Source organism: Pagrus major, chromosome 6 (assembly GCF_040436345.1).
Source record: "Pagrus major chromosome 6, Pma_NU_1.0".
NCBI lineage: Eukaryota > Metazoa > Chordata > Actinopteri > Spariformes > Sparidae > Pagrus > Pagrus major.
In genome coordinates, this window is record NC_133220.1 from 23890548 (window position 1) to 23910418 (window position 19871).

At 39.4% G+C, this 19871-nt stretch overlaps 1 protein-coding gene across 4 annotated transcripts in view; it reads right to left on the reverse strand.

The window, feature by feature from the left end:
* The window catches only part of cpne5b (copine Vb), a 124126-nt gene that overhangs the window by 83972 nt on the left and 20283 nt on the right, over positions 1 to 19871 (reverse strand). For all 4 annotated transcript variants that reach the window (XM_073468462.1, XM_073468460.1, XM_073468461.1 and 1 more), the window contains exons 2-4: positions 9499 to 9539; positions 9099 to 9145; positions 1683 to 1786 (exon numbers count right to left, since the gene is read on the reverse strand). In XM_073468462.1, coding sequence (XP_073324563.1) covers positions 1683 to 1786; positions 9099 to 9145; positions 9499 to 9539 — 192 coding nt within the window. The remainder of the gene's footprint in view (positions 1 to 1682; positions 1787 to 9098; positions 9146 to 9498; positions 9540 to 19871) is intronic.

Here is a 19871-nt window from a genome sequence, read left to right on the forward strand (position 1 = left end):
TGTTTCTGCACTATGTGAGAGGGTAGGACCACCACATTATCTACCACCAGCAGATCAAATATGCTCGCAATTGTCGGCCTGAAACGAGGAGCCTGCTTTTGTTTACTTCAGTGTAAAATCGAAGCCCTGTTTCTGTTTGAGAATGTTAAGTTTGAAAGGCTTGACAGTAGGCTAAGAGGGCACATGTCTAGTTACTAAGTTACTGTTACACTACTACTCAGTAGGACCCAAAACACAGCCCACTAGAGAAAATGATCAGAGACAACAATGATAGAACAGCAGGATTAAGAGGGGGAAAAAAATATTCAAAGAGGTCCAGTTAGCAGAGTTTCCAGAACAAAACTTTGTTATGAGTTAGTGCCATGTAAAATAATTATTTTCAGTGCCCTCAGGTTGGATTTGAGTGGGTATGTGCTCTGTGCTGTTTAGTAGTGCCACATCACATTGTTGTATTTAATAATCACCACGGCCTCAGAATTGAGACATACTGATGTTGAGTCCACCGCTCTGTTTTCACTGTCTGTTTTCTCTGACTGTTGTCTCTCGTCTGTGTGTGTGTGTGACTCATAATGCTTAATGAAACACATAGATTTGAATGGCTGAGTAGCGTCACATGAAGTTCCTGGGCCGCCTAGTGCTGGTCAAACGCTGCGCCGGTTAAAATAGAAACGCTCAGTCAAAATCCAATAATTTAATTCATCAGTTATCGGATCAAATGGCGTCTGAGTCAGAACCCAGATAGCAGTCCACTTATTACCCCAACCCAGCCACAGTCTATTCATCCAACGACTCTAACATGCGTCGGACAAATAAATTTACCATGTACCTATTAGTGGTCTCTGGGGGGATGGAGAGGGATGGCAGGTTAACAAGGGGGATGGCGTCCCCCCTTAGTCCCCCTGAAATCACCTTCTGCTACTACTGTTATACTACTGTAATATAGAGCTGGCATGTTTTCACACCTCCATATAGGGCTCTTAAATATATACACTTATTGGCTACATATACATTTCGTTTGTTCCACCATTACCCTCATGGATGGTTTGGATGCTTATCATGAGGTTTATGCTTTAATGTTTATATTGTATATGTTTCATTTTCCAAGAGAAGACAATTTAATGAGGAGGAGTAATCACGAAGTTTGGCAAACTCTATCTAACACATGCGTTGTTATGAGTTTTAGTGCAAACTCCCTCAAACAACATAAAAAGCAGAACGGAGCCGCTATAATTACTCCACATTCTGATATAGCATTTGGAGTGAACGTATCAAAACCTGCCGCACCACAAAATAATGTAGTTATCTAACCCCTTGGAAATAACAGCTCACTGCAGGTAGTAAACTAATTAGCAAGGCATACTAATGCTTGTGGCATAAATACACACAGTTAATCCATCCCTCACACTTTCATACTTGTGTCTTTAGTTTCGTAAAGAATAAAAACAAGAGACAACAGCCTCTGAACTCTTGATGTAGTGCTCTTATTAGAGCCTCACGCTTTTTCTAGTTACCGTTGCTATAAGGAATGATTGGGCTATCACTGTTAGGGGGCTGGGTTTACCCAAGACCGCAGCTGCAGAGCTCTCAATCAGCATGGAACAGAAAAATACATCACATTGAAGGAGGACAGAGGGCAGGAGAGAAGATACCGTGATTATACGACTTCAAAGGAAATCACTCACAAGTCAAAGCGCAGGCTCTGCTTCTCCTCAAAAAAGTAGTCCAAGATGTACTTTCGAACAAAGTCGGGGTTTAGGGTGTTGTCTATCACCTCCGTTCTGCCAAACTATGGAAGGAGAAAGACAGATGGAGGTCAGAGGAGAGAAAATGATGAAAGGTAAAGCAACAAAACACTGTTTAATAAACAAATACAGTTAGTACTGCTGCCTGCTTGCACTTTATCTTTGTTTTCGCTCTTTTCCTCTCCCTTATTACACATGCATACACATACATTTACAGGGGCCTGATTAATGGAGGTGCTTTCACACGCCGCTGCTGTTCACAGGAAGGCTAGGGTGTGTTTCCTACTTCCTTGATCCTCCCTCCTCTCCCACATTAATTACAGCAGGATAACTCACTCATCAACCCCACAGAGAGAAAGAGAAACAGGAGATGTGAGGAAAATGGGTAAAGAGACGGAGAGAAACAACATGGGCGGACTTGGAGAGAAAAATGAGGAAGAAAAAAATGGCAGCAGAGGTATATGAAGAGCAGCAGGGATGAAAAAGGGAGCAGAATTGGAGTGGAGGGTTCTGACAGAAAACGGGAGCGGGGTTGGCAGTGGGAGTGGGAAACGAGTGGGAAGGGAGAGGAGGGGAAATGCAGTGATTAAGGCCTCCTAATTAGTGGGATTCTCGCTCCCAAAGTGCCAAACGCAGGGAAAAATGCCAGAGAAAAAGCTGGCAGAGACCCAGCAATGCCACATGCATATACTGTACAAAAAGCTGATTAAGAGTTCCAAATATGAGATACAGTACATACATTAATCATTTAAAGCCTCCCAGATTTACCCTATTTAATCAAATACTCCATCGAAATGAAGTGTGTAAATTATTGATTCTTTATTTAATTATACAGTTATTTATATTAAACATTCGAAGGTACAAGCACCGAGAATATAGTCATAGATTGTCAAAGTTTGTGACTTAAAGCATTCAATAATACACATTGTTACTGATGGATATTTACGTAAAGTGGTCCAGGTGGTTTTATTGTTGCCACTACTGTTGCAAAGATGTTTCTATATTCCTCAGAGCAGCAACTACCAACAACACAGGACAGAACATGAGTTTATCCATTCATGTATCTATAATGGAGAAAGCAGATCGAAATGGTGCCAGGCTGCCAACCTCAATGGATCACCATTATCAGGCCGCCAACCTGACTGGATCCCCGGTGCCAGGCTGCCAATCAACATTTACTTCATAACTTCAGGTTATTTTTGCTTTTTGTCCTTGCTATGACGGCAAGTTTTTCAAGCCACAGAAGAGAACAGAATAGTTATTAACACTTTCTGCCGAGGTCGGAGGACACACCACAGGAAGTAGTTTGTTTAGCAAACCCCCACCTCGATGGTAACTACCCAAGACTTTGCATAGCTTATTGCTGAACATTTCCTAAAATGTCATCTAGTCATTGCCCAATGAAGTTGAGGTACACCTATACACGCACAACCCCTATTGCTTTGCGTATGTGCCCTGTCACCTTGGAGTTCCCATCTGTGTGTATAGCGCACACAGAAACCCAGATACCGACAAGTGGTACTATAGTGGATTACCATTTTGTCTGTCTGATAGTTTGAGGTAATTAGTAAACTTTATTTAGGATAATGAATGGGAGCACAATTCAAAACCAAACTAATAAAGTTCTTGATTTTGAGTTCATAATTCACTTTGGTGATCTTAATTAAATCCAAAACAAAATTTGCAAGTAAAATTAACCAACCAACTGACACACAGTGAAGCTGGGGCCTCTGGGGAAGCAGATGTCCTTTTTGCCAGGTTGGTAATCCATCATTGTAGCTCATAAAAGCAGGTAAAATAAAACTGCAACATGTCATTTGTTTGGTAAAATGCTTTACCATTACAGAGATAAAGAACAAACGCTTGAGTCTAGTCATTGGTAACTCATAATAATGACTGTTTTCTAGTTACATTTGATTGTTTTCTTCTTAATTAATTGTCTCAGTCAAATTAATCTGAATAAATTCACTTTTATCATAATCATTCATTAATTTTGTTACAATTGCTGGAGTGGTGATTCAATTCACACAATAATTGGAAACAGAGTCCTGCTGTATTGTGTCTCTTGCCTGCAGCGTACAATAAAGATATAAAATCTGATGCTTATCATCATACACAGCTCTGTTTTATTGGAGAGCTGCCAAAATCTACTATTTCAATCAATGTCAAAGAAGCCATTTGTAGGAGTCGATCTTGTTTTTCCATAATGTGCACGGCAGGTACTGTAGGTGGATGTGTGTGTGTGTGTTAACCTTTTTCCAATCAATACAGTCAAAACAACAAATGTGATACATTGTGGGGAATTAGGACAACCCAACTGCTGTAAACTCATACACTCCTGTGCTGTTACACAATGTTAAACACCTCTTTGAACTCTGTGTTTTTTGCGGCTGTATTTTTCTCTGTGCGAACCCACTGACCGAAGATCTAAATTTAACACCAGCGAAGAAGAAAACTCAAGGAAAAAGGACACGGATGTTGAATCTGCGAGCAGACCCAGACTTTCTAAGTGACTCTGAGGTGTTGATGAGGCTGTGAGCACATGTTAGTAAAGAGGTGGGTGATGGCTGAGCTCCATAATGTGATTTCCCTGCTGAGTGGAAGAGACAATACCGCGCTGCAGAGTTCATTAGGTACTGCTGGGCTGCTGGAGCTGGCTAATGAGAATCTGGCGTTGAAGTCCCTGACCCGCACTCTCAACACGAACACACACACGTACACACACACAGACAGATGCAGAGCGGCTGCTGGCATGCATGTACATATGGCAAATTGAACTTTTATGGCTAGCTACACTGGTACCTGCGGTGTTGGATATTGAAATGTGAACATGTCCCTAAAATCACTTACACACACACACACACACACACACACACACACACACACACACACACACACACATAGGCTGCTAGTAAGAACATGGTGTAAAATAAAGGTTCCAGCACAGGAAAGTGATAATAGGACAAGAGTCTAATCCTTCATTATCTTTGAGGTTTTTTGGTTCCAGACCTGACAAAGATTTCATTTTCTTCTTCCCTGGAGCACAGAGGAACCACCGCTGAGGATTTGTGCCATCTGAATGTCCTGTAGTGCTCAGGCCAGCATGGATTTTAATTCTCCTTCACCATGTTCTGTAGACAGTAGTTTGTGGAGGTTGGTGTTCTCACAGAAAGAGGAAAATGACGGAAGTGTGAATTAGTGTAGACTGAGTTTTTTTTCTGTTTTGGCCCTGAGTGAAAAGCACTGGGGTGTGTTTCAAATTCCACACGGCAGAGAGACAAGAGCACAGAATATTGAACAGCCCCACCCCCCCAGAAATAAGTCAGGAGTTTCTGAGATAGGAGAAACAACCAGCTGAAAAACACTTCTTCCTTATGTGCTGAGTGTGGTGTGGCTTCATGGGAAAATAAATCCCAAAGTTTGTTAGAGCTTTGAGCCAGAGCTGTGATTGTGTGAGAACATGAGCCATATTGTATATGGTACACAGAAATAGACACTGCAGCTATAGCTACACGTACCCACCGGCAGTATGTGTTAGAATTTGATGTTAGAGGCAAAATTGGCAGCGGGGATTAAAAAAAGGTCAGCCATGTCACATCTTCATAAAGCTGCTGTAAATTAGCATCATCCACCTCCTCTCTTGCTCACTCTCAAAAGTAGCATTCGACATGATGATAGAAAAACAGGATTTTACCATTTCTGTCCTAGTAACACTCCCACACTGATGTATAGACAGAACTACACAGGCTGCGTTACTTCGAAAGATGTAATTTTGGTCAAGTTAATTAGGTTTGCTTCAAGCACCGAGGACCAAAATGTCTTTGTCAAATCATTTCAAAAAATAAACAGCTGTAAAACTATTGCCTCATATCAGACAGAAGTTCCAATTTGTAAGACTGTTTCCAGAATAAACTCGCTGAAGTGGGTGGATTCAAACATTTGGACCCAGGCTAGTAACACGGTAAATATTAGAACTGAATCCACTGGGTCAAGCAAAAGCTACAAATAAAACAGCTGGTAAATTATTTTTGGATGTGAAACCACAAAAGGGCTCTAATGTGCGTGCTTTAAAGAGCCTGGGGAAGCCTTAAAAACGTTTTTGGTGGATGAACCCATGAGGACCTTTGATGTGTATTAAGGGGGCATCACCACGGAACACAGTATCAGTTTCTCTTTATACATCCATGGTGTTTTTCTGGATTTCGAAACTATAAAAATAACTAAAATGGCACCCAGTAGAGTGCATACATCCGCCACGGCCCAACAGTCAGCTATAATTAATCAAGCCTAATCCAATATTACATAAAACACATCCGCTAAATTTTATTTGGGTTTGCAGCAAATTGTACTTAACCATAGATACCAGCCATCTAAATATGCCTGGTTTTTTTCATTAAGATCCATGCATTATTCCCTGAGAAATTTAAGCAAATGTGGAAAAATGCCCTTATGTTTCATTAGTTCTTATATTTCTTTAGAGACAGATATATCAACAGAGAGGAGAATGGTCAGGCAGTCTGCTCCTTTTTCTTTTAAGATTATTTTTGAGGTATTTGACCTTATTTGACAACAGCGTAGAGAGACAGACATGTTGACATCAATTGTTTAAAGACAGATCTCTTGTCTTCTCAAAGTGTTTTGCTGACAGTTCTCTCAGTGCTACACTGAGGTTGCATTAGTCAACAATACTTGACATTGTTCAACAGCATGTTTGCCGCAAGAGAATAGTCCTACCTGGTGTCTGCAAATCTGCTATGCTACATTTCATTTTCTCTATTGTTTTGAAATACTGTTAATTTTTTCCTGATATTATATAATATGATCAACAAATCTTACATAATTGTATTGTACATTATGACAGACAAAGTTAACAGGAGGCAGAACAATCACGTTGTTCAGCATCCACCTCATAACCAAGATAATCATGCACCCAAGTTAAATAACAGCTTTCACACTTCACCAAACGTACTGAACTCTGGGGGAAAAATGGCCTCTGGACCAGGAAAAACCCCTCAAATCTGCCCAAGCATAAAATCACCCTAAAAGTATTTTCCCACTAAATCTAGAGCAAAGCACTTTACCGTGCAGGAGAATGAACATGTGCAACTCAAAGGCACACAGATGATTTAGTTCTGTGATCTTACATAGTTGCAAAAATGATGGAGATATTCTTCGTCTTAATTAATACCTTCATAGAGATCCTCACCAAATGTGACCGAGCCTGAACGATATGCTGGAGGATCCTGTCAGAAAACGTTATTTAAACTTCCTCATTGAATCACCTGTTTGTTTGTTCTGAGGTTTGGGAGTGTTGGACTCGGTGTTACCTGGAGCCGCATCAACACCCACCACCTCTAAATGATATGATTATGGATGTGACGGTTTTATCGCTGGGAGGGAGTGACTGCTTTAAATGTTTCTATTATTAGAACAAAACCAGTGAACATGACAGAATGAAGCGTGTTTTGTCTTGAAAATAAGCTAAAGTGAAAAGCTCATTATATTTATTATGTTGGGTGTACTTGATAGAAATAACAGCCTGTCTCAGTGTCAAACTAGGAAAAAAACAAAGTGCCTTTTGTGAGAAGTGGAAAAAAGTTTTATGATGGGAAGATTTTTGCATACAGTGTGTGTCTGCTTTAAGTAAATACGTATACACATTTCTCACAAACACACACATACAACAGAGTCTCCCGCTCACCAACAGCCCACACACCCATCTGCTTTCAGCTGGTAAACACACAAACAGGAGGTAAGGGTCATCTGACTGTATAAATACATGTGAATTACATTAAATTTTGATCCATTATACATCCATGGATCGGGTCAGTGAAAATAATATCTGTGGCCACGTCGACACATTGACAGGTTGCACAGTGGGATGAGTAATGATGTCAAACATGGGGGCTGACACCGAAACGATTAATATACAGCAGCCTCTAATGGAAACCTTTGCTTAAGTATATATACACAGAAAATGTCAAGGATACACAAAACAAGCGCAGTAATTCAGAACTGAAATTACTGAAAAGAGTCCGCCATGTTGCACGGCCATTTTTCTACAGTAGCCCAGAGGGGATAAAACAGCTTTGTGTGATTTTAGCTGCCACCACAACGGAGTGTAACCCCAGATAGTACACATACGTGTTGCAGATGTTGTGAAACCCTCAACATGAGGGTCAACGTCTTGCAGATGTTGGTGAGATGTTGGCCTTCAGTCTAAGTCTTCCCTCTTAGCAAACACTTCCCATACCATGTGTTTCCAACGCAACTCATGTGACATCTGCAAGACATATATGCGCTACTGGGGAGGGGGGTATACGTCAATCCATGTCACAATACTTTCCAACCTCCCTACCCTTTCTGTGGCTCTTGGCCCCAAGCCCAACTGGTTCCTACTGAAGAAGTAAGTCCTTAAAAGAGGGTCACAAATATGAATTTGAAGCCATGGATTTGTTGTTCTAGTATTTCAGCTGCAGTGTTTGTCGGATTGACTCAGAATAAACTACAGTACCGTTCATCATAATGAAGGAAAATGTCACCAAATGCAATGTTATGGCTCACTGGTGTCTTTTCAATAGGCGTTGGACAACAATGGCCCTCTATGGCACAGAATAATGAGCTATATCAGGCTTATATGCACAGACACTACTTGTTTGTCGGATCAATTCATTGTTGGTTTTGGACAAAGCATATAATAGCCAGCCTTATTCTTTAATAAAGATTATTATAATCATCTGCCACGATTGTTTTTGCAGTGGATTGTTCAAGTAAATGGCTTCGATATTAAATGTTTATTTGTGGTTTTGACCTTTTTGGTTTCCCCTCACTGCTGGAGAAGGCAGTAATCAGAAGAAAGTCAAGATTTCAGCTTTAATAGCGACTTGATTAGTGGCTCAGTTAGATATTAAGTTCTTTTGTTGGTCAATTGGATTTTATTTTACCTGCAGAACAAAGGAACTCATGGATAAACAGATTGATTGGTCAGTTCATCAGTAGAGAGAGTGGACAGTAATGCAAAGCCTACATAAACCAAACAAGGCTCAGAAAGATCTGATTAATGTCTCCCCAGGCTTTTGTTTATCCCTAGAGTCTCAACAAATTGATCATTACATTGGGAGGTTTTTTTCTTTGTCGGCCGAAGTGCCCAATTAGCGAATATTTCCCCGGCATTTTCAGACAACTGACGGCTCAACAGCTTTAATGAAATGTTAGAGCCAGCTACAGTACTGCATGCTGACAGAGTAGAGAAATAATAAAAGAACAGAAATGTCTCATCTACAGCCTCATATTTCTCACCTGACACACCAACACACACATGCATAAACAATTACAATAAACTGTGTCTTTACTCACCTCTCTCCACTGTTTGGTTTCAACACCTTGCGTATAGAGCACACACACTGTGAAAAAGTACCAGAGAGGGACGGAAAAGAGAGGAAGAGAAAATGAGAGGCAAAAAGAGAGAGAGACAATCAGAGAACAGGAGGCAGATTCCAAATGGGAAATCAATGTGAGGGTTTTAGCTCCAGTACAGTGAACAAACAGCCATGGCACTCTGAACAAAACAAAGATTTCCCAAATCACAGGGCAACATATCCACAAATACAGACGAAAAACACACCAACCACAAGAGAAGGTGAAAAGACAAAAATTAGGCATGACTGAAAGCGGTATTTTTTTAAAAATAATAGGATGGAGGATTTGCGCAGAAATGATAGATGAGCACAGACAAACAATCAGTCAAACTACTCACATGGATCAGACTTGGAAAATGTGTCTTTATCCAGCAGATTTCTGGAAAATAAAGAGAAAAAGGAACAATTGTTACTCCTTGACAAAGAACCTCTTATTGCTGACATGTTGCTATCATGCAGGTCTGAATTGGCCACTTCAAAAACCACTTTTGAATTTTTTCTATGGTTCTATGTTTTGACTCGCATGAAAAATACAAAACTTCTCTTAAGTGACTATCGAGCCTTCCTCTCCCTCTCCCTTTCAGAGATTTTTCACTTGGCATCAAAAGCTACCCATAACGCCTTGCAAATAGCTCAAGGAATTAATAAAAAACACAGTAGTGACGATGTAACTTTAAACATTCTACAGAAGAGGAAGAAAAAAGATGGGCCTCCACACCCTCAGCATTAATCATTAATCGTGCCTGCTGCGCTGCTGTCTGCTTCTGATCATTTGCTCAAGTGAGTTATTCTTTGGGGGGCTTCTTGAGCAATAAGTTATTCCAAAATAAGGTATCAAAGTACTTCCAGGATACTTTCACACCAGTAATTTAACCTGTATCTTAAAGGACGTGCACAACCACACTGACGGTTACAATCATTTTGGCTAATAAAGCTCTGCTGGGGGGGCAGAGTTGTGTTGGGGATTATACAACAAGTCCTTTAAAATAAAAGACAAAATCTCTTGTATTGTAAGGGCCACAAATAAAAGCTTTCTCTGATATGATATTGACTGGATGACATTTGTCTGTGCTAGACAACACAACAAGACAACTTGTTTAGGTTTAGGGGAAAGATCATGACTTAAGATAAAATGATTTATTTGTTAAGGTTAGGGCAGCTGTGTCGTCATGGTTACAATAATAAACATGTGTTTGAGGTGACAAAAACAACAGTGGTCATGTTTCATAAACAGCAGTGTTAAGCCTTTGTGACCCATCTATCCACCCCGACCCATCTGAGTAGAATTCTGTCTCTCCACCTGACTTCCTCCTTTGCTCCTGTCATATTTACTTTGCCCACCAGAAGGCGCTGTAACTTAACGTAAACATACTATTTGTTGTTTTGAGGCACTGATATTGTTTTCATTGGTAGGACAGTCTCGAACTGAGCCCCATGAGCAAGAGTGATTAAGCATGTTATTGCTTCACGCCCACACAGTCCTGAGTGGACTATTTAGCCAAGATGATTAAAATCACCTGTGTGGGTTTACCATGAGTGTGCAGGCAAGTTATGCATATAAATTCACCGAAGAAACTGTATCTTATTCTGGATAATTAGCCCTCTGGATAGGTTTATGTTGGATGGAGTCTGTGCACACCCACAGTCCTGAGAACAGGCCTAATCAGTCTAGTCAGTGAAAACACCTGTGGGTGTAACATGGCTGAGCAGGAGCCTCAATTCCAAATGCACCTGTATACACCTGTGTCATCCATAATGCAACTATCAGAGCCTTTATATTGTCCAATAAAGGAAAAGCTGCGAACTAAAATACAGTAGTACTGAATGATGGCTAGTCAGCCATACTGATTTGCTTTTCAGTTACCAGTTTTACTGAGTTCAGCCAAGTCGCACCCGAGATGTGACCTGACCGTAGCATACCCATGACGACCTCCCTTCTCCCCCTCAAACATGCATGTGTTGCGAGACCTAATTAATCTCTGAGTAGGACCTGAACCTGAGAGAGAGGCATTTCTAAAATTCTCTGTCTTCAGTTCAGTTTTGTAGCCTGAAACTGAATCACTGTGCTTTAAAGTTTAGTTTCTCTCTAGCTTCCCTGTTTGTACTGCGGCATTTCTGTTTTATCATGTTTGCTTTCAACTGTTTTTGGAGTTGGGTTAAGTTACTGCTGGTGAAAACCCAACATTTCTTTATTTTGCTACTTTAATTGTGAAGAATTTTTAGGAATTGAAACTGAATAGCGAAGCTTTGTTAGCTGCCATTCTTCGATTAAGCTGCAGCGTGGCAGAGTATTTACTGCCTCTCCTTTGAACTCTCATTTGAACACTACTCAAGACAAGTGCATCATCAGTAAAAGACACAGCTTCAAGCAGGTAGCCTTGTTGTCATGGAAATGCAAACCCCTGCTGCGCCGGGCTCAAGTGCTGAGTCAGATCCAGTCAAGCAGAGCCAGCACATGTGTATGGCCCCAGCTTGATTACGTTCATATCGTTAGCAACCGTTTTAGGGTGACATGCCTTTTTGATGTGTAGATGGCTTGCTCAGAGGTTGTTGTTGTTTCCCTTCTAATCTAACACAGAGATGGCAGAAACGAGGAGAATGCCGACTGAAGTAGTCAGCCAATGGCAGACTTTTACCCACAATCTACATCTGGTGAGTCAGCGGTTGCCCAAAAGTGTTGGCGTTCTTTCAAAGCAAGTTCAAATCATTTCATCCATTTGGTTCTAGTTTTAATCAATGACTCCATGTGCTACTTAAAGTACTTTTACTGTGTTAATAGCATGGATCAAGATCTGTGTGGCTAAGAGAGAAGAGAACACTTCAACATGAAATGACGGCCATGAACTGTCTGGGTGCACAAACTATTCTTACATTTACAACCTTTTGCATGTGCACCAGACATTCTCCTTTATACATTCACAGAATACTAAATCAGCTGGCTGGCAAATCAGTGCAGAAAATTGTTGGGTTTGTTATCTCATACAATAGCTGCCTGATTACCAGCATGTCTGTGTGTGCTCATCTCTTTCTCTCTGCTGTTCAAACATCCACCACGCCTCCGTCCTTGTAATGTCTTCAGTGTGTAACCTCAAGCTTTTCTAATTGAATTAAAAATAGTTGCAGGGTAACACACTTTTGCCCTGTGAATTATACTATTTAGTGATCTTCATCTTCCTGTGAATTTTAGAGGCAAAGTTGTCATCCTAAATTGTAATGAGTACCTTTAATTCCCAGACTAATTATTAGCACATTTATGACAGATAATATCGGGAGTCATGATTTCAGTAGGCAGCTCACAGATCACATTTTAAAAGAATCCTCTAAACCTGAAGTTTAAATGGTGCCTGCAGCACTGATTTTCAGCAAAGGTTGGAGACAGAAAATTATAGGTTTGTGTAATGTGAGGAGAAAGTCCAAAAAGGTTGTTGTCAAGGGTCTTTCAAACTGTGTGCTTCTCCGCCTATTTGTCCCACCCCATCATCCAGTCTCTGTTGCTTAATCTGTGAAGTGTAGCCTCTAGATTTTTAACCTCAACATGTGTGAAAAGACTGAATGGAAGAGCTATTTAAAAAGCTTTGTACATTGTTTGACAACTTTCACAACTCAAGTTTTCAGAGTTAGATGTTAGAGTTAGAGTTAGATGTTTTGATCTTTAATTTAGAGACCATCAGTTTCAAAACACAGGACGCCTCTCTTATTATATTGTTTGTTTTATGTGCCGTAATTGCTCATAGATTCATCATAATAGTCTCAAAGACTTGTGACATATAGGAGTCTTTTATCTGAGAAAACATTGAAAATGTAATCACTATCTGACTCCTTCACTCCTGACAGTGAGTAGTTCACATCTCTGACAGTGTGGGTGCTGGGAGCCTGGAACATGCTCTTCTCAGCTGCATGGGATGACTTTCCCATAACTGTTTTTTTTTTTTTTTTTTTTTGACTCGAACAGATTTCAAGCCCCAAAGCTACTTGGTATAGGCAGGTTAACATTCGTTACTAAGGTGACATTGCTTATGTTATGTACGTGATGTCAGTTAAAAACGTTACATAAGTTAACTTAACTACTTAACTCCAAATTAATTCAGTGCTGACGTTTGGTTTCACACGCTACGCAGTCTCATGGGCGAGTGCCCTGTGTTTCTCACTCTTAATAACTACTTAACCTGAATTGTTTTTCTCTATGACATTTGTGCCTAAAACAACACGCAACAACATTTTTAAAAAAATGCTTTGTCATAATCCATGTAATTACTTAAGCACTCATACTTAAGTATTCATACTGTTATATTACATCATTTGGTGAGACCAGGCTGTGCCATTACATTTACGACTATCTTTGAAAAGCGATAACTCCAGTATTAATGTTCGTTTGTTTTGGGTTTTTTTATGATTATACAGTGTTTCATATAACTAAAATATTAGATATTAAATTTGACTTCCTACCTCTAATGACATGGCTTTTAATAGACTGGGACCAGCTCAAGAAGAGGACACTTTGAAGGTTGTTCTTTGGAGTCAACAGTTATAGACAAATGCAGTTTGTATAATAAAGTTCAGCCTTCATTATTATGTGGAATAAGATAAGACCAGAAGGGAAGCACTGCTTCACTTTGGTCCAAAATAATGATTCTAGTCTGGTCTAACTGACTATGCAAATAAAGTATGTTCATACCAGAGCCAGTGCACGGGAACAGCCATGCATATATTACAAGAACTATGCACAGTTCCAGCACAGCAACCGATTTTTTCATTGAAATCTATTCACCCAGTGCATAGGCTTTCAGATTCTTGGTTCACCTGACATCTGCATTACAGTCTTTCCATCTGGCTGAATGCCATTACACATTTTCATGGTCTTTCCTCATTCTGTCTGTCTTGGTCTGTTCCTGAGTCTTATTTTGATGCATTTTCTAGAAATCTCTCTCTCTCTAATCTCTCAACCTCCGCCCATGTATCGAGTGTCATCGCGTGTCCGCCTAACACCTCCATCATGCTTGCTTGACCTTTTCATAATGCCTGCCAGAGGCTACTGTGTACCAACACTATTAGGCTTCATGTTTTTCTCAGACACTACAGTGACATGAGAGGCCTGCTGGCTTCTTTTGATTCTTGTTTCTTTCTGGTTTCATTTCAGCTGTGTTCTTCCATCAGCCTCAATCTATTTCGATCTCTTCTCGGCTGCTGTATTTCCCCTCCCTCCCTTTATAGATTTCAAGAGCAAGTGGAGGGGACAATTACTGACATGAAAGAAAAACATGAAATCTCATGTTTTTCATCTTATGTTCAAAATCACGAAGACAATGCTTGCTCATGTTCTGTGATTGTCGAAGTGTCTGCAGTTGAAGCATTGCAGCATTGAAAATTCTTGCGTTAGAGTCCAAGGACCAGGCAAAAGTGCCTTTCATTACAATTTGATCTAGAGAAATGGATTTGGCACGAGTAAAGCAAGATCATTAAATAATCAAATCGAAGCAGACACAGCACTGACTTTAAAAGTGTTTTCATCTTAAGCAGAAATGTTGCACTGCTACAACTCCAGTAGAAGAAAGGAAGTTTTTAACAAATGTGTTGCTGTTGTTAGTTTATCATGCTTGTATGCTAAATGTTACAGGATTGCATTGTTTCTGGTAATTGGATGCTTTGTTCACTTCAATTTATTCAGCCCTTCTCCAAATACATATTCAGTTCGTTTGGATTCTTTCCATTCACCAACCCTCCTAACAGCCCTCGAAGGGAACATTAGCACACAACGCGGTGCAACAATCCCTATTCATTTCGAGTCCATTGTTATAATTTGAGGGTGAGCGCTCAAGTAAATACTTTGGCAACATTACATATTCTAAACATTGTTCTGATCTTTTAAAAATACGAGACCAATAAGTCAATGATTGCTGACAGTAAGACTACTCATCGAATTACAACTTGAGTTTCTCCTGTTCATACTGACCATACAGACAACAATTATTTCGTACAAAAAACACGGGGGCTCCACCCAGCACAAGAGATGGCATAAGCTAGCCTACTGTGTGCTGAAAAAAGTCAATAATATCCAATTACACATCTCCAACCCACGCTATCCCTCATTAGCTTCTACAACCTAACTAAGCTAACGAAGTCAAGTGCTGTTTAATATGATGGAAGGGGTTGGCTGGCCAAGTTTCACACCTGAAAAATAAATGTTCATTCGAGAGAATACTTATCAGAAGTATTATTTCTTTGCATGGTTTCATTAGAACTGTTAAGTATGAGTGAGTAGGTGTTTAATACAGAAAATTCAACTTTCCCTAAAAATCAGTGCACATGGAAGATTCACTTGGTCTTTTTCTCTGTGGCCTAAGTAGACAGCTGTGGATGCATTAGACGAGGTTGCTGTTTTTCTCAGTTTCTTTTCATTTGCTCTATGTCTATAATAAACGCTGTTAGCTTGGAGTGCATCAGATCACTAAGGAGGAAACCAAAGCCAGTGTGTATAAAGGTTGACACAAAGGGGCTTCACAGTACTTTTTTTGTGTGTGTCTAGAATAATAATAGAGAAGAAAATAGATAAATGTCAAAGCAGGATTTAATTCCCAAATAGGAAACGTGTCTGTGTTGGAGGAGATAATTAAACATTTGTCTTGTATTAGCAGTAGATGACACATTGTAATGCTGCAACAAATAAGGAGTATGCAAAGATCTGCTGTGAGTCATATTTGTCATTCACATTTCTCATTGAAAAATAAAGACCTGTACAGTAATTATGTCAGAGTCACCTCCTCCTGTAGAAAGATCCTGTACAAGATGAACTATAATTACCAAAGAGAGTTCAAAGGGGCTTTAGGAAGCATTATTAAAGGTTGTCTAATTATTCTGATGCAGGACAGTTCTTCATCTAATGTACTTACAGCCCAGTCACCGGAATAAAATGTTGTGTTCTACAATTAATGTCATATCACGCTCACATTACATGTATGAGCCAACTTTCATTTCGGGAGAGGCGAGACAGCTGCCAAGACAGATATCCTCGTTAGAGACAGCATTTCAACATTTGGAAGAGCAAAACCACTGGAAATTTTTGACGAGACATCAGGATATTTGTGTGTCACTGGCAGGAAAACCAGATATTTTAGATGAGATGTCAGAAGATTTCCAGCTGTGTTTGTTGTAACAAAACCAGGTAAGCAAAAAAACATGTTTTTTCCCAAACCAAGTGGTCTTTGTGCAAAAATCTAACCAGACCACAAGCACAGCATTGTCGCAACATTTAATTGAAAAGTGAACTTTTCGTGAAAAAGAAAGTTTCGACATAAAGAAACATAAAGTTTCAACATATCCATGGTTTGCAGACACGTACATTTATTTTGATATTTTATTTTATTTTGAATATGATACTTTTCTATTCCTAGTTTTAGCACAAGTGAATCAGTGAAGGCCTTTTTGTGCTAAAAATTGTAAACTTAAACTCTAACATTATTCATATCCTTCCTAAGGCACGATCTCCATCTTTGAAAGTGAGTCACGACACTGATGTCAAGCTGACTGTAGTGCAGTGGTTAGTTTTTACAGTAGCCGCCTTGCTTGAGAACGGCAATATTCTCAGTGGACACTTGACATTTGCTTTTTTTATAACTTTGACCATGTGTTTATTTCTGTTTGTGTGTGTGTGTGTGTGTGTGTGTGTGTGTTGTATATGTTTCATCCAACCAATTATTTTAGTATTCTGTCCCTTTCTTGCTCTCTTTCCTAATTTCGTCCATGTTTTTCCTTCACAATGGTCCAAGATAAATCAGCCCATATGTCATCCACCACTGCCTCCTCTCTATCTTGTCATTTCCTCCTCCTGTTTATCTGTCGGCTATTTATTATCCCCCTCCATTATCGCTCACGTTAAACGTAGCCTCCACTGGCTTTCATCCCTGTGCTATTTTATCATTCACTCAGCCCACGCATATATTTTTAGAGGTGACCAGCAGCCGGTTTAAATCACTCTGACCTGCCAGAGATCACAGGTTCAAATAACAAAAACTTGTAGATAGTGTAAATGTGTGAGAAAAATCTCTCTGCAGCATTTGACAGTTTTCACTTTTGATTAAAACAGTGTTACATTGCTGTGATAAAAGATTTTCTGTAAACGCCACTTTCCTGCTGCATAAGGCAAGGTCCATGTTATTTATTTGTTCAATCACCCTTGTTGTCCTATGAATACATTTCAGGCCAACAGCAACTGTCTTTCAGAACCGATACCTTAGTGATCTCATGTAAGCTTTTTATTGGAAGCCGTCTTTTATAGGTTGAGTGTCCCAAAGGTGAAGATAATGCCACATGCAGTATATACAGAATATCTATAATCTAATACATAATGATGAAAAGCAAACTGGGTAAATTTCAGTAAATAATGTTCTGTGTGAATTAAACACAGTGAATCCTCGTCATGTCTTTAGGGAGTACATCCTGTTTTTTTTCTGCTTGTGGCAGAAAGGGTGTTGGTATACCAAGTGTGGTTTGGGCCACAAAGTCCTCTGGGAGCAGTGTTGCCATCTTTCCAGAGAGATAATTGCTGAGGAGAATGTTTTTTTTATATACTTTGGATCCAATAACCTAAACATGATTTTCTATAGAGCATGATAGATGAGCAGCCTGTGTTACTATGGTGATATACTTAAATTTCAGTCTATTCTACGAAGGAGAATATCCAGGTTGAAGCCCCACTGGTTGTACAATAAGCTAAACTAACTTTGTGGAGCAGACCCCTGATAGAAGCCTATTGCAAACGATATGGTTGTCAAGTATTGCCTTTAAAGAAAATAATTATATCCACAGAGTTTGTAGAAAGGTGCAAAATAAAAGTGTGTCTTTTCCTTTAAAAGATTATTATGATTGTTAATTAATAATTTTACAGTGTTCGTCGGGTCCAACATGATTGTTTTTGTTTATCTCTGTGTAAGAAATTTGACAGTTGGTTTCAGTTTGAGCCAATAACGCTGCTGGTATCACGTGGCATTTCATCGGCTTCAACATTCTTGGTGGTTGCCAGTTTGTGGAAAAAAACATAGTAGAGTTCTACAGTATGCCCCGAGCGCACTGTATCAACCCACTGAACCCACCGTCCAAAAGACGGATGACTGCCCACCATTGAGCCAGATTTTTTCTTGCCACTGTCACCAAGTGCTTGCTCATGAGAGAAATGTTGGATATAAATTAATTTAAGAGTATGGTAAAGACCTGCTCAATCTGGAAAGTATCATGAGATGACTTTTGTTGTGCATTGGCGCTATACAAAGACATTGATTGATTGATTGATTGATTGATTGATTGATTTCATTTAATCACTTCCACATACTACACATGTTGGATGTTGCAAAGATTGAATGAAAAGTGACCATCATGATGTTAACAATCATCAAAGTAAAGCTGAGCCTGTCTGAAAAATAAAGCTTTTATATATTCATGAAAACAAACAACACAATGAGAGACACTTGGTTTATGTCCAATACAATGAGGGGAAAAATCACTGCATGATTACAGCTTAATTATACATTATTGTAATTACTACAGCAACCCAAAAAAAAAGTGAAAAGCCAAAATAGTACTATACTTTTACTTATTTACTATGAGAGGGTCATTCTGTGTCTGCTACTGAATAATTAAAAGCATTTTGTGCCATTAAATAATTAAAAGCTTCTATTTTCTGACAAGTATGTTTTAAAACCTGTGCTTTGGACCTCAGACAACAGCAATTTAATGTCACCTCATTAATATGAAGTGCATGATAACTGCAGTCAGGAAACAAAAAGAAGGTATCAGTGTCTCTGAAAAAGGATGTTTGACCATGTGTGCAATCTACTGTATTCAAGTAAAACAGCCTTGCAACAGACAATGCCGCTGTACAGTAAGAGTGTTGTTGACTGTTTCAGTCAGCCATAGTGTGTGTGTGTGTGTGTGTGTGTTCTTGCTTTTATCTTCATTATTCTGTAATGTGTTCCAGTTATTTTCCCACCAGTCCTGTACATGAGTATATAAAGTAAAATACTGTAAATTCTTGTCCCGGTGGCTGAGGGAACCAGGCTTTTATTTGGGGCAGCCTTTAATCTTTATTTCCCCTGTTCCCCTGTTACTGTTCTTCCGTGTTTACTTGTTTGTCTTGATAAATTCAGTATAATGTTTATTTCCACAGCACTAATTCCGAGTACAGCAAGAGTCACGTTCCACATTGCCTTTTTCCCAGAACGACATTAACCTTACATGAATAATATTCAACACTTCCTCCAGAATTTTCACATGAAAAGTCTTGAAGCCTTCCTTTATATATAGTCTCATTAATTCAGGAGGTGCTGAGCTTTGTTGCTGGTAGCTTAACTTAGCTAACTAAGCTCGCAAACAGCTCAGCCAAGGAGGACGTCATTAGCATTTACATCAGGTGCTGTCATAAAGATGAGCCCCTAGTGTAAGAGTAGATGTACACTTCCTTCATTGCTGTTAAAGATAAAGATAAGATAGATAAGGCAAATTCTTGTAAACTGAGTTACTGACTGATACTGATCAATGTCTGTTTTCTTCATTCTTTCTAAATTGCACTCAGTACTTTGATGTTAGGAATATTATTTATTTAATTGACATTTAAGGTTAGTTTCCAGTGAGACTTCTTTGAGTTTATACATATTTTGCTGTTGTAAGCCTCACTGTTCAGTGTTTCCCACAGAGTGGCTGTATACTAGTGGTAGACCGATTG